The 15,812-nt window shown below is 27.1% G+C and overlaps 1 protein-coding gene and 1 non-coding gene across 5 annotated transcripts; one reads left to right on the forward strand and one right to left on the reverse strand.

Annotated features, from left to right (window-relative positions):
• Positions 1-3,434: 3,434 nt before the first annotated feature.
• tos (Exonuclease tos) lies at positions 3,435-8,883 on the forward strand. Of its 3 annotated transcripts, none has more exons than XM_012359021.2 (9): positions 3,435-3,848; positions 3,935-4,054; positions 4,278-4,539; positions 5,835-6,050; positions 6,252-6,536; positions 6,695-7,481; positions 7,566-7,720; positions 7,974-8,080; positions 8,164-8,883. In XM_012359021.2, the coding sequence occupies exons 1-9, from the start codon at positions 3,688-3,690 to the stop codon at positions 8,180-8,182; spliced, it is 2,112 nt and encodes a 703-aa protein (XP_012214444.2). In that variant the 5' UTR covers positions 3,435-3,687; the 3' UTR covers positions 8,183-8,883. The 3 variants fall into 3 exon arrangements, with proteins under 3 accessions (XP_012214444.2, XP_067214456.1, XP_067214455.1); XM_067358355.1 differs by having other exon boundaries at positions 3,435-3,620; positions 3,719-3,848; positions 6,695-7,720; XM_067358354.1 differs by having other exon boundaries at positions 6,695-7,720.
• An 856-nt stretch (positions 8,884-9,739) lies between these two features.
• Positions 9,740-12,487, reverse strand: LOC105667302 (cytochrome c oxidase assembly protein COX16 homolog l(3)neo43). 2 transcript variants are annotated; one of them, XR_010891004.1, is made up of 3 exons: positions 12,226-12,487; positions 11,790-11,907; positions 9,740-9,759 (listed from the first exon to the last, which is right to left on the reverse strand). It is a non-coding gene; the product is annotated as a cytochrome c oxidase assembly protein COX16 homolog l(3)neo43 (transcript). The 2 variants fall into 2 exon arrangements; XR_010891003.1 differs by having other exon boundaries at positions 9,743-9,763; positions 12,226-12,484.
• Between the last annotated feature and the right edge of the window lie 3,325 nt (positions 12,488-15,812).

A 15,812-nucleotide genomic window follows, 5' to 3' on the forward strand; every position in this document is an offset into this window, starting at 1 on the left:
GTCTTGAAATTAAGCTTCCCTATACTGATCTATATCCAATACTCAGACAAAAGGCCTTACATAGATTTCATTCCTTCTTAGACAGATGGAAAAATAAAAAAGGAATTCACTACATCCATAACTATTATGATCAATCCAATAGGCCCTGGTTTTTCCCCTTCCAAAATTATGAACGTAAAACTATCACTTCCATAAACCGATTAAGGAGTAACCATTATAATTTAAATTCTTCCCTGGCTGGATTTTATATTGTAAACTCTCCTATGTGTAATTGTGGTCAGTCGCATGAAAATATCGATCATGTCTTATGGAACTGCATTAAATATAATAACCCAAGAACTGTATTTATTAACAATTTAAAAAAAACTGGAAACAATCCACCTTACTCAACTATTGCACTTTTCAAAAAACCATCAGCTGATATTCTGAATGCCCCCCTTTGAAACTTTTCTCCGCTCAACTAAACTATCCATTTAAACTTACCGCCCTCCCCTCTCCATTTCCCTTCACGAACCATATGGCCGCAAGGGGGAGCTTCCCGGTGCCACTACACATCTACTACTACTACTTGCTTGAGTTAAATTAATTGAATTTGTTGAGTTTATAGAGCAAATTTTATTGTAATAAAAAAATGTCAACTGCAAATCAGTCTATGAAAGAAACAAATAATGTTGGTATGTATGTTGGTATACCTCTTTAATAGATATAATTATATATATATGTATATAATTATATTTATTAAACTCAACAAATTCAATGAATTTAACTCAAGCAATACAAGACAGCGTCGAGTTGTCATGAATCATAAAGGTTCTAGATGGTTATGTATATCTCATTTTTCGGTCCTAGTGAAACTAACTCGAACTTGAATTATTGTAAACACCCTCTATCTATATGTAATATATTTATGCTCTATATATAGGGACTCTACCCAACCTAGAGTCCCTATATATAGAGTCTGGCCACTCGATTAGTTTTGGAAAAACATGGCGGCGGTATATGCATAGACGCATCTTGTGTTTACCATATTTATGGAATAAAACTTTCATTGACTACACCTTATTCGACTACAAATTGATAGTATTAATAAAAGCAAAGTGAAGCCTATAAAAGTAAGTACAATTATTTGGTATATGGTTTTTAAATTAAAATATCTAAGAATAATGATATTATAAAGAAGTAGGATTTGTCATAAAAATTGTAATTCTAACCTTACATTGTTTTTAATAGTTTTATTTACAATGAGTTTTATTTATAATAAGTTTTATTTAAATGAGTTTTATTTATTATTGTGATACAAACATTATTGTGATACTGAATATATAAGTAATAATAATATGTACTGTAATGATATGATTTTAAGTATTATTAGTTAATTTTTCTTTATTTTTCAATTAAAAATTTCTAGAAAAGAATAATATTAATTGTTATTAATTTTTTTGTTCTATTTCTTTTCAAATTATTATACTTTCTATAAGAATTCCTATTGGTTCCGCCATGTTTTTCCAAAATTTGTTTCGACCAATAAAAATAAACACAAGCGTGGCCAGACCACGGACTAAGGAATAGAGAGACTGAGTCTAAAGTCCTAGTTTAGGCGAAAGGGAATGGTAATTGAAGCGTGCGGGGGGGACTGCTTTCCGCCATATTGATGTAGCGATTCTCACACAGAGATTCTGTGTCTGTGACATGGTTACACTTGTGTAGTGGTGTCACTAAACATAACGAGTGACAAGCGTAAAGAGATTAGGCGGTTTTATTATTGTTGTACTATAAATTTTATAAAATACTTTAACTTTTATTACTCTAAGGCTCTGCATACAGTAGACAAAATATTAGAAATAGCAATAATCATTTAATATTAAAAAAAGAAATTATTTTACATCTAACAAGAGAATAAAATATATATTAATTAGTTCCAATTCTTATTTCTTAATTCATGCATTAATTTTTTCTATTCTTTTTATTTTTAAAATAAATAATTCCAATTTTTTATTTCTAATATTTAATAATTATTCCTATTTCTATTTCCTATTTTGTTTATTGTGCGCAGGATCTGACTTTCATTTCTCACACATACGCAAATAGTGAGTTCTATGTGTGGTGATTACTAAACGAATATGGCGGCCCCCCCCCCCGCCGCAAACGTGCTCCCCCGGTACAGCTTGTGCTCCGTCCCTCTATTAAGGCACTAGATATGTAGGTATTCTTATCCGCCATTTTGGTTCCTACTAGACGGAGAATTGTAACATGTGTAACATGTACGCCATATTATACTAAGCTATACTATATACGCTATAATTCTCCGTCTAGTAGGAACCAAAATGGCGGATAAGAATACCTACATATCTAGTGCCTTACCTCTATTCCTTAAGCCTTGTGTCCACGATGCTAGAACTCAATCCGAGATCTCGGTCCGAGTCCTCGAACAATAATATTTATACTTGGCTGAATATAGTTAGCGTTGTAATCGAGTTACGATTCTTTACGATGATTTTCTGATCTATGTTATATTGCCAAGTTGGTTTATAGATATCATCAAGTGATGCACCGCTTGATTTCGAATTTTTTATTTTATTTAGATGGTCCAGATATTGTGATCTTTAATTATTAATTTTTTTTTTGCAATTTCAGTGGTTGTCCTGTTAATTCTTTGTACTGATTACAGATTATCTGTAAAGCTTGATCTCGTTTTATACGATTATGATAATCAACACTTTTTGTAACATATAAACAAGAATGTTGTTGATATAACATTAATAAAATTTTAACATTTTCCTTATTATCCATTTTTTATTATAAAAGAAGTTTTTTCTGAAAATCAATTTTATATATTATTATACTTTTCTTGAAAAATAATATGTATATATAGGTTATAATATATTTTTAATGTCTAATTTAATCTGCATTAAAACTAATAATAACTACTTATGTAAATCTTATTAATTATTAATCTTATTAATTTATTTTATTTAAGAATTATATTTCTCTTATTTTTTCAATTCTATAATTACTTACTAAAATATTATTTATATTGTTCACAGTATCTCGTATCACTATAAGTATCTTATATTTTGTCTTGACAGATAGTAAAAGAAACTAGTAAAATCTAATAACTCGCAATAACTCGTACCGAAAAATGGGACGCAACGCATTTTTTCGTTTGAGCTTCTTATTCGAGTTTTGCATCCAAATTCAGTGTGTACATGATCCGAGTTCTAGTAACTTTCCCTCAGTCCGAGATCTCGGATCGAGTTCTAGGGCGGTATTCATAGTCCGTTCTTATATTCAAGATCGTCTTAAGCACGAACTTATATTCTCTCTCTTTGTCAGACACAATCTATGTGTGACGAAGAGAGCGAATATAAGTCCGTGCTTAAGACAATCTTAAATATAAGAACGGACTATGAATACCGGCCCTAGTATCGTGGACACAAGGCTTTAGTCCGTGGGCCAGACTCTATATATAGGGACTCTAACCCAACCCTACTTCGAAGTGTTCTTTTTCTTCTTCTTTCTTCATTAAAAGGAAGTCATAGTTCAATGGTTGTTAGCAATTGATGTCATTTTGTACGTCACTCTAATAATTTTATAATCGGAGATTGAAATCTGGCGGCAACGTAAGCGACACGGAATATACCGCGTTCAATTACTCATCAATAGACCAGGACACATCAACAAATTAATATGGGTATTACTGGCTTATTACCGTTTTTAGAAAAGTCTTCAAAAAAGACGAATATCAGAGAATTTTCCGGTAGTGCTGTTGCAATTGATTCTTATTGTTGGTTACACAAAGGTGTATTCTCTTGTGCTGAAAAGTTAATGATGGGACAAATTACGAATGCGTAAGTAATTATTATTATTATGTATATTGACATTTTCATTTAAGATATCTAATGATTGATGGTTTTCTTTATATATATATATATAGGTATGTTTTGTATTGCATGAAATACATACATATGCTTTTAAGATACAAAATAAAACCAATTATGGTGTTTGATGGCCGACGACTTCCTGCTAAGGAACAAACAGAGATTAAGAGAAAAGAGTATGTAGAAAAAAATTACAAATTAAAAATGACTAATTTAAATAATTCTATGTTTTTAATCTTGAAAAGTCAGTATTATTTGAAACGCTTCAAGTAAAATATGAATTTTCATTGTTACTAATTATTGATAAGTATAAAATAAATAGTTATTTATTTAATAATGATGAATAATTAACAGCAATGACTAGAATAGATAAATAATACATACAACTATATTTGTTAGATCCAGACAAATAAATCGCCATAAAGCACTCGAGTTAATACAAATGGGTCAAGTTGCAGAGGGGAAAAATTTATTGAAACGAGCTATAGATATAACTCATGAAATAGCATTGGAATTAATTAAACACTGCCAGAATGAGAACATTGATTGCATCGTAGCTCCATATGAAGCAGATGCACAATTAGCTTATTTAAATATTAGTAATATAGCTGATGTTGTTATTACAGAAGATAGCGATTTAACATTATTTGGCTGTAAAAAAGTTAGTAAACTTTAATATTATATTTTAAGCTTGAATCTTAGTATAAATTCTAAATTTGTATTTTTTTGTATTTGTATTGTATTTATTTGTATGTTTTTTGTTATTTAAAAAGAATTACTAAATATTTAAATATACAGTTAATTTATAATTATCTTTTTTATTGTATCTGACAATAAAACTATTTTTGAAAATAGTTGGGAAAATTCTCATTCCTAACTTCAATTTTAATAGCAGTTTTCCTTACAAATAACTTTTACTCAATCATAATAACTCAGTATAATAAAACATCCATTATCAATTTTTAATTCAACATAGATTACACAAACATGTACTCATATATACATAGACAGAGAGAGTGTGAGTGAGAATATATTTAAAAAGAACATGACTATAGTATCTTGTTCACTACATTTATTTCTATAAATCTAAAAAAATTACACATATAGTAAAAATATACAACCACATCAGTAATTTCTTCCAATCACTATCATCAACAATGATAACTTAGCGTCTTTCTTCTTGTCTTGATATACTTGTTTACTATAGTACAGAGATGCCAGGTTATTACTGATAACGATGGCAACTAAACAATTTCCTGATGTGATTACATATTATATTTTTACTAGTAAATTATAATTTTTTGCAGATTTATTAAAATAAATTTTTTTTTTTTTTTTAAATATTGGTTACATTCTTTTTAGACACTAGATATTTATGATATTTATATACATGTATTTATAATTAAAGCTTTATTAAAATCCATCTAAAATTAGCTGAAGAAAATAGTTTTATTTTATTGTCAGCTTATTATTATTTAGTTTAAAATATTTATTATACAGTTTAAAATATTCAAAATCATTAATATATAAGGAAAATAAAATATTCAGTTTATTATTAAAGTACAGAAGTCTTTTTCAATTTCTTATAATTCGAAAATTATTAATAAATCGCATTATTATTATTTAAAAAGTTCAACTTTAATTTTTCAAAAAAGTTTTTGTTGAAACTAAATCAGTAGTTATAATATACATATTTTATGTAACAATTATTACATAATCTTAATCATCATGAATTTATTAATGAGAACATATTTATATTATTAAGATGTCAAGCAAGTAGAATATATAGAAAAAATTTACTTGCTGTTAATAATAGTTTTATTGTTAGGTATTAAGTTTTTAAAAATTCTTTAAAAGACAATACAAATGTTCAATAAAAATTAAAAATTTTTAATATAAGTTCATTGTTTTATTAGTAAATAAGAACAACTTACAATGTTTGTTTTAATTTATTAGATATTTTTCAAAATGGATTTTAATGGAAATGGAGTTTTGATTGAACAAGACCGATTACATTTAGCAATGGATATATCACCTGAACAATTTAATATGGATATGTTTCGTTACATCTGTATTTTATCTGGTTGTGATTATCTTCCTTCTCTTCCTGGCATTGGCTTGGGAAAGGCGCAAAAATTTATTAAGAAAAATACAGATCACAATATATATAGAGTTAGTTACTGTATCTTTTTTAAAATTTAATATTAGACAAAAGTAACTTAATCAGTATTTTGCATGAATATAATAAATATAATAAATAATAAATATAATAAAGAGATTTCTCTTTATAAGATAAGATGAGAAATTATATAATTAGTATGTTTTTCTTACCTGGTTTTTATTGTATATTATTATAATACAATTTTTTTTAAGGCGTTGACACGAATGGGATCAGTACTCAACATGAAGTCATTGGTTGTAACACAAGAATATAAAGATGCATTTATATTAGCGGATATAACATTCAAACATCAATTAGTATTCTGTCCGTTACAAAGGAAGCAAGTGCGATTGAATCCACCCACAGCTGATATTAGCAATGATCAATTACAACATGCCGGTAAAGAATTAGATGCCGACCTCGCTTTACAATTAGCCTTAGGCAATTGTGATCCATCCACTTTAAAGATGGTTCACAATTTTAATCCAGATAAAATTGTAAGTAATTAAATTAAGTGCTAGAAAACTATACACTAAAAGTAAGGGTTAGAAATAATGTGATTTATTTGATTAAAAAAGATTAAAAAAGATTAAAATTATTCAAAATTGAAAACGCCAACACATTTTATTATAATTTATTGTATTCTATATCATAGGAACGAAAAAGAAAGCGAGATGTGGAAACAGTACAAACAGAGATGATTTCCACTAGTATTTGGTCGAGGAAATATGATTTAAAAATGAAAAATAATGTCTTCTTCGAAAATGCAGTGAATTCTTCAATTGCAGGAAAAGAGTTGGCTACACATGGATATTCTTTAAAAAATGTTTCATCAAAATCTCATAATTCTACCATGCAATGCGATAGGCTTTCAACATTACAGAATGTAAACAAAAATAGTGTTTTGGATATGTACAACATAAATAAAGATGCTGAACTAATTGCCAATTCTGAAAAAAGCTCTGAAGAATATTTACACTTGGCAGAAAGCAATGTATCTCCAGAGTTATATAGAAAAAGAAATCAATTTGTTAAACAAGTATCCAATCTTACAACTTCACCAAGTGTTTTATTCAATAAAAATTATCGAAAAAAAGGGAGAAATTTAATGCATATAAAACGAACTGTCGTAGATGAAAATATTATAATAGAAAGTAAATATTTCTTGAAACAAAATGAGAAAAAATATGATATACTTGAGTTGGAAAATAAAAGAACTGAAAAGGTCAATTTTGAAAGTGCAAAATGTAATATAACTGCAGAAATAGATACTAATGTGTATGATATCGAAGCAAATAGGGAACAAGAAGAAAAAATAGTATCTTTACCGGACCATGCAGAAAGTGCAGAATTAATGAAAAGTATTGACGATGCAGTCTTATCAAATCAAAATGGATGTTTAATTAATGCTCATGAAGATATTTCTGAAATAACATACTCCAGTAAGAAAACAATTGAAGCCATTGAATCATCAACGATACATTGTCCAAAAATTAATAAAAATTCAGTTCCAAATATGTTTTTAGCATCATCAAGCACTAATGTAAAAACCACTAATTTAATCAATTGTAAAAATATGGATAATTCACAAGATAACTTATCCAAATGGTTTGATACAAATAATTGTCAAGTCTTCTTGCATAAAAAAAAAATTTGTAAAGAACAAAATTCTGCAAATTCTGTAAGTATAAATATGTTAAAATTATGGACAGAAAATATATAATTATTATTTATATATATATATATATATATATATATATATATATATATATATAATAATAATTATATGTATATATAAAAATAATAATTATATATTTTATACGGCGTTCGACGGAGTTTTCCTCATGCCATGCTATAACGACTGCGAGAATGTCGACGCTGTATATTATTATATAAGTACGTAATAATCCTTATAAATCATCTTTTTATTTTAGGTATTAGGAGTTAATTCGGAAATAAAAAAGAAACAATTGCGTCAGAGTAAACAATTGTCATCAGTTTCCAGGCAAGGTTTATTAAGTATGTATGGATTTCAAAAAAGGTACGAGAAGTAATTTTGTTTTATTTTATATATTATAAAGTTATTAGTAAAAAATTTTACAAAATTTATAATTTTCTTTACAGATCGACTCTTAAACACTGACTTTAAGGATTTATTAAATTTGCTTTCGTTAAAGTTTAGTTACTATCAATTCTATGCAATAAGTATTGACAAATGCCATTCTCCAAATTTATTTTCGTTTTTATTTTTAATTCGTATTTATTTTTTTATTTGTATTTGGAATTCGTATATAGCTACAAAAAATGTAATGACTACTGTAATGTATGTACTATTGGTATAAGATCGTGATTAACAATTATTTGAAATAAATTTCAGAAACACGTACAAATCGATTTTACATATAAATCTATCTGTCATAATAGCATTCAACTACCATGTACATGAACTGTTAGTTAAGCATTAGAATAAATACAAACGTTTTAGTATTTCTAATTATAGATATTAGAATTTCTTTGAAACATTATATAGTACATCATATGTCTTACGAAATAAAATTATCTTCTTAAAATTTATCTTGAATGTATTGTGTCTGTGAAATTGCAATTAGCTGTACTTGATCGATATCAAACTTCAGAAAAATCAATAATGTTTAACAAATGAAATGGTATTGTGTAGAGATAAGTAAACAAAAAAAAGATTATGACAGCGAAATCTTGCACGGACCTAGATGGGCCGAGTGGACACAATACAGATCTCAAACTTGAAAAGATTGCGCTGACTTTATGTAGAAATGAGTACAAAATTTGTATAATAAGAAAATATAAAATAGAATGTGTTATTAATTTTTCTATAACATGAACCAATTAACTATTGATTAATATTTTTTATTTTCTCTTTTTTATAGAAATTATATTTTCTTTAGTTTTTATTTTTTTTTAATATTATTTTCTTCGCAAACATAAATTAGTTTCTAAATTAGTATGTAGTAATGTAGTAAAAGTTGTACATACAATTGATTATATAGTGAAGATTCACATTATGTATTTATTTTTTCTTTTCATTATTAATTGATTAGCTTTATTCTGAATAGTACTATAGACAATATTATTGTTATATATGGAAATAAAACATCATAAATCAATCTAATTCAATTACAATTCCAATCATGGTGAAAATTTTAATTTCATGAATATATATATATAATTCTTATAAAGCAAAATATATTATAATTTTTTTGAACAGTAAATTCTTTAACATTATATGCTTTTCTTCCAGTTATATTACTCATATATAATTATTCATAATATTATTTAACTTAAAATATCTCTCAAAAATTATGAGCAATATTATGTACATATAATTATATATATTCTTAAGGAACAGGAATTTTGTAATTATAAAAAATTATTTAAGCAAGATTAAAATACTACATATAGTTTATATAAAATTCTAAGCTTATAATACTCACTTTTTGTTGTTTTTTTTTTGTTTTTTTTTTTTTTTTTTTTTTTTTTTTTTTTATGTTAATAGCAATTCTCTCAACAGAATTAACTAAAAATACAAATATCAAAATGCATTCTGAAGATTTATGAATTAATTATACCATAAAATTATAATAGTAAAATCTATTGAGAATTTTTCTATCGATAACTAAATCTTTGCATCTTCTTATTCTTTCCATGGTCTTGGTATTCGAACGTTTTTCCAATTATCCAAATCTGCCTGAATAGAAAATATTATATAATATATACAAAAGTCACTCTTATTTTAAATTTATAAAAAAAATTTTATTAATTTTTGAGCTTATAAAATAGGGATCAATGCTTATAGTAAAAGGAAATATTACATTTATAAAATCAAAAACAGTTATACTTTAACTACATTTAACATTATTTTGCAAGAGTTTATTGTTCAGTGTATTTTTTTATATGCTGAATCCGAATTCAAAAACTACAAAAACTACGCATCACATTAGAATTTTGAGAAAACCATAATTAAAAATAATGAGTTTTGGTATATTTACATGCTAGTTCAAAAAATGTTTTTAAAATTTATATGACAAACTCGATACGATAAATAAGTTTTTGTTTTATTTACCCTATCTTAAAATTTCAATTTTCTTTTTAAAATAATTTTTTAATAAATACATACTTTTCTGCAAACAAATCTTTTGTTTTATTATTTCATGCTTTTCATAACTACTTCATATGTAAGATTTTTGTAGACATAGTATATAATGCTACATAGATACATATTGATATTTTTTATCTTTACAAAATTCTGATCTGATATTATACACACTTTTTGAAATCAAATTCGGATTTAGCGCACAAAAATCGTGAAAAAGTACTCTTTCTAAAATAAACCGAAATAAATTATAACCAAGTTCTTCGATTTCTATTAAAGAAAAATTAGTCAAATTAGTTTTCTGCAGTAATGGTTCTTCCAAAATTATTAATTTTTCCTAATTTGTTTTTTATTAAACTATTCCATTTTATATTTATAATTATATCTTTATTTTTCCACATAAAAATGCACAATTTATAAAGTTTGCTCTTTCTTCTCATATATTATACTAGGAAATAAAGAAAAAAATGTGCCATATCAGGTCAAAAAAAAATATAAATCCTATTTTATTTTGTCTTTACATATTAAAGCACAATCATTTTTCTGTATATTTAACATTGCTTATCTATCGAGTTAAAAATATTTGTGAATAAATATTTCAATATTTCTTTATTGATTTTTCTTCTATTGACATTTTTTAAAGTTAATTTTAGATTAAAGTTATTTGATAGTTCAAACATTAATTAATTTTCGTTATTTAGTGGTTTCAGTTAATTAATTTTCTTAAGAAATTATTCAAATTTATACCATTTGTACTTAGAGCAGACTTTATTAATATAATTTCACAATTTCAAGGATATTGACATTAATTACTGAAATATTTTACTTCAAAGTAAGAAACTTTTATACAGTCTTATAACAAAAGTCGATGTTACATTTAATTATGTGGTGCAATAAAAAATCTATTCTTATGGTTTTAATAAAAAACTAGTTAATAATACATGAATTCATAATAAAGCTTTAAAAAAAAAATTACAATAATTCACTTGTTAATTATTGAGAAATTAAAGTTTGAAATTTGAAGATTTTTATTACTTAATAATGAAGTATGGATATAACAATATAACAACACTGCATTATTGTAACATACAAAGTTAATGTAAATGTGCGCAATTTTTTAATCCATTTTCCATTAATTCTCATTTTCATTAAGATATTTTATACTTAATAATATAAAAAAATCACAATTTTACGAATAGAATGTATGATCAAAATATTTCACCTTACAAGTTAGAAATTTATAAATCAACACATTGTTGTCACATTTATGACAATGCATAGTGTATAATTTCATATATATATATATATATATATATATCATCAATTCGGACAATCATAGCTTAAAAGTTTTGTGTATAAATGAGAATTTCTTAACCTATTATCCCTTTACAAAAGCATTACTTTTTATAGCCAATAATGTGCCAATACACTCGAACCACTTTAAGATATTTTCTAAGTTCTTTTTTTTTTTTAGTAAAATTGAAACTTATTAATGAAAGTAATAAATTTTGGAATAAAAACAAAAAAAATGTTTGTAATAAAATTACTATTCTGTATATTCACTATTACAATTCACACAATCATGTAGATTTATCCATCAAATTATGTGTATATTGTTTACCTTTTTTAATTTTTCATACTCTTTTTCTAAAGTTATTTCTTCTGGTTGTTTCATCTCAATTCCTTTTTTTTCTAGTTCATCACGTATTGTATACTCATATACCTGTTTATATCTATAACTGTAAAAAATTGCTAAATAGAAAATGTTAAGTAGAAACAATTTAGTAAATCAAATTTTTTTTATTTTCGAATATGCCACTCCGTAACTCTAAATCTGTGAAGTTTTTCATTATTTGACACATTTAAATTCTCATAAATAGAACTATAATACTTATAAAATTAAATCTCAGTAAATTTTAGATTACCGTAATTCTGTAAATTCTCGAAGGCCAAATGATCCACCAAGAATAAAAATCATAAATGGTATACCATATTGCCAAATTCTAAAACGTGACATTACATATCAATGATTTAATATCAGGATTTAATGTGCTAACCTCTATATTTTCACGTGTTTTTCAAGAGACTGTGAACTAGAGTAGAGTAGAGTAGATATGATATGGCTCCGATCTCCCTTCTTTCGGCCATCTGGGTCGGGTGAGAGAAGTAATAGGATTAGGCGGGAAATTTAAAAGGAGGATTATAAAGATAGACCGGAGAATCTTAAAGGCCCTTGCACAAACAGGTAACAGGCAATAGGAATAGGGAATAAAAATAAGGAATAAGAAATTATCGCCTCCAATGTGCCTTCGATGCACAATAACGCGATAGCGACAAGAACCAACCAATCGGAACTTTCGAATTTTGTCGGCTGTTTCCTAGGTTCATAGTTGATCCAAGCAAACGTAACCCAAAAGTAACATATTTTCATTTAACATAATTCTCTTGTATTTTGGATTCTTGCTGCGAATTAAATATTAGTATGTTTTAAGGCTTTTGTTAAACAGAGTAAGTAATTATATGCATATATATAAATATATTTCTGTATTGTATATGGTTTTATTAGTATATATATAATATTATATATATATATATATATATATATATATATATATATATATATATACAGAGTGATTCAAAATAATCTGATGTCCTTGCAATGCCATATTCTTGAGCGAATTCTGAGATGATTTTTCTGTTTACAAAATTTTGTCCAAAGCTTAGTTTTCGAGTTATAATTGAAAAAGTTTGCTACTAACGAGTCTGATACAACGGACAGGCAGGGACGACAATGCGTCATGAGACGATAGTAAACACTTGACAGTCTCATTCTACTTTGTGCGTCCCTGCCTGCCCGTTGTACCGAACTCGTAAGTTGCTACCTATTTTCAATTATAACTCGAAAACTAAGCTTCGGACAAAATTTTGTAAAAAGAAAAATCGTCTCAGAATTCGCTCAAGAATATGGCATTGCAAGGACATCAGGTTATTTTGAATCACCTTGTATATATAATATTTTATATTTTTATTATATATATATAATAATTTATATATATAATATAAAAATTATTATATACAGGGTTTTATTATAAAGATATGGGCAAGCACGAATCATATCAATTAATAACTCATAACCATATTTTATATATTTATTGAACGAGTTTTGATGAATGCGTCCAGTCTATCGCTCAGACACTCTTCCTCTTCTATGTCCTCGAAACGACTCGAATAATCACGATGATCGAACATATTGCTGCAAATAGAGCTCTAGTTGTATGACATATGAATACACGCGCCAAAAGTTCGTAAATATATATATTTTTCAGTAGAACGTCTTTCGCCATTGTCCGATTCCTAATTGCCATTCTTGTCTGCTGTCCCACTGTTCCTCTATTAAATTCCTTTTGCTTATAGACTTCCGTATCCCTGCCTCCCATGTTGTTTTTGGCCTTCCTCTCTTCCGTTTTCCTGGAGGTATCCATTCTATTACTTGCTTAGGGAGTCTATTTCTGTCCATTCTTTGTACATGTCTGTATCAGACTAATTGTTTTCTCTCAATATCGTCCATTATTGAACCTTTTATTCCCATTCGTTGTTTAATTTCCTCATTTCTGATCTTTTCGTGAATTCCTCATAGATCGTTGAATGACATCCATTTCTGTTGCATCCAACCTTCTCTTGTTTCCCTCCGTTAGCCTCCATGTTTCGCATCCATACAGCAATACACTTTTTACCATTGTTTCATAGATGTTAAATTTTCTCTTTTTCGTTATATTTTTATTCCACAAGATCCCATTCATACATGCAATAATCCTTCTCGATTGTGTTACTCTACTGCCTATTTCTTGGTCATCCGTTCCTTCTCGGTTAAATGTTGTTCTCAAGTATTTATACTCCTTGCAAGTGCTGATTTCTTTGTTCCCATCTATTACAAGATTCTCTGCATCCGATCCCATGCAAAGGTAGTTTGTTTTTTGAATATTTACCGTTAATCCCCACTTTTCATACTCCTCCATCAATTTTCTTACTATGTACTCCATATCGTCTCTATCGTTTGATACCACCGCTTGATCATCCGCAAATTGGAGCGTGTATACCTTGCCGAAAATGTGCGATTAAAACCGATTAAACGGAATCCTTTTTAATCGATTCAATCCACGAGCGGATTAAAAAGTAATCGGTTTTAATCCCACACGAATCGTAATTAATTTTACTATCGCTTTCGCAAATTATTTTTAATCCAAAATAATTACATTCTAATCCATACTGTTATCAATCCAAATAAATTTGAATAATCGGATGGATATACAGGGTGTCCCAAAAATTTTGACACAGCGCTTGTATGCTGGTAGAGAAGAATAAACTGAATCAAAAAGTCCTCTACCATTTTGCAATTTTCGCAAGGGTTAATGAGATATTAATTATTAAAGATCGCCGAATAAGCGCGTATCCGCTCAGCCCACCGCCGAATGCAAGCGCACGGCGAGATACGTTTTTATGATTTTTCACCTGAAATGTTTTAATTGTGAAAATCACAGAAGTTTCATTTATTTTAAGTATCAGTTGTTTTGAATTTTTTGGAAATTTTTAACAGCATAGAGGTATATTAAATTAAAAAAAAAGAAATAATATATATGTCAAATATATGTAAGATTATATATGTATAAGAATGATATAATAGTACAAAGTACAGTACAAATAGTAACAAAAATTGTTTTTTTTTTTGTTAAAATATTTTAAGAAAGCTTACAATTAAAAATTTTATTTTTCTAATTTTATAAATTGTTTATATTACTATTGTACTTGAAAGTGTAATGCATAATATAAAAATTTTAAAACATTTCAATTCAGTTGCATTAAAACTTTTAATACTCTCCGCGACCACGTTTTGGAATCCTGACATTAGAAGCAAGAAATGATATACTGAGACGCTGAGAATTCTTGCGTGCCATTTTTAAATAAAAAGCTATTTTAATAAAATAACATTGTAAATCATGTTAACAAATTTGTAAAATTGTTCGAAAATTATTTTTTTTTCTTGGCGGTTGTTTAAAAAAGCATAGCTTTCAGACAATTTTACAAATTTATTAACATGATTTATAGTGTTATTTCATCAAAATATCTATTTAAAAGTGGCACACAAAAATTTTCAACGTTTTAGCATGTCACGTCGCATTAAAATTCGATTTAATTATAATTTATGAAATTCTGTAATTGCGGATTGATATGGATTTATCCCAATATTAATCCGTCCGAATTATACTAAATCCAATCTTATTTTTAATCGGTTTTAATACCGTATTTTCGATGCAGAAATCCCGATCGATTCGGATTACTTTTTTTTAAATCGGTTTAATCGCATATTTTCGGCAGGGTAACAACTATCGAGGAATCTCAGTAACAAGCACAATGAGTCGGCTGTACGGAAGAATTTTGAGGGACCTGATTGAGAGGGAGTATAGCAATCTTGAGGAGGAAGAACAGAACGGGTTCAGAGCTGGAAGATCATGTACAGACAACATATTCTGCCTAAAACAAGTAATTGAGAAAAAGATGGCAAGGAATCAAGAGGTACATATAACATTTACAGATCTCCAAAAGGCATATGATATTGTACCAACAACAAAGTTATGTGGGAAGCCCT

This window comes from Linepithema humile, chromosome 6, assembly GCF_040581485.1.
Source record: "Linepithema humile isolate Giens D197 chromosome 6, Lhum_UNIL_v1.0, whole genome shotgun sequence".
Classification (NCBI taxonomy): Eukaryota; Metazoa; Arthropoda; class Insecta; order Hymenoptera; family Formicidae; genus Linepithema; species Linepithema humile.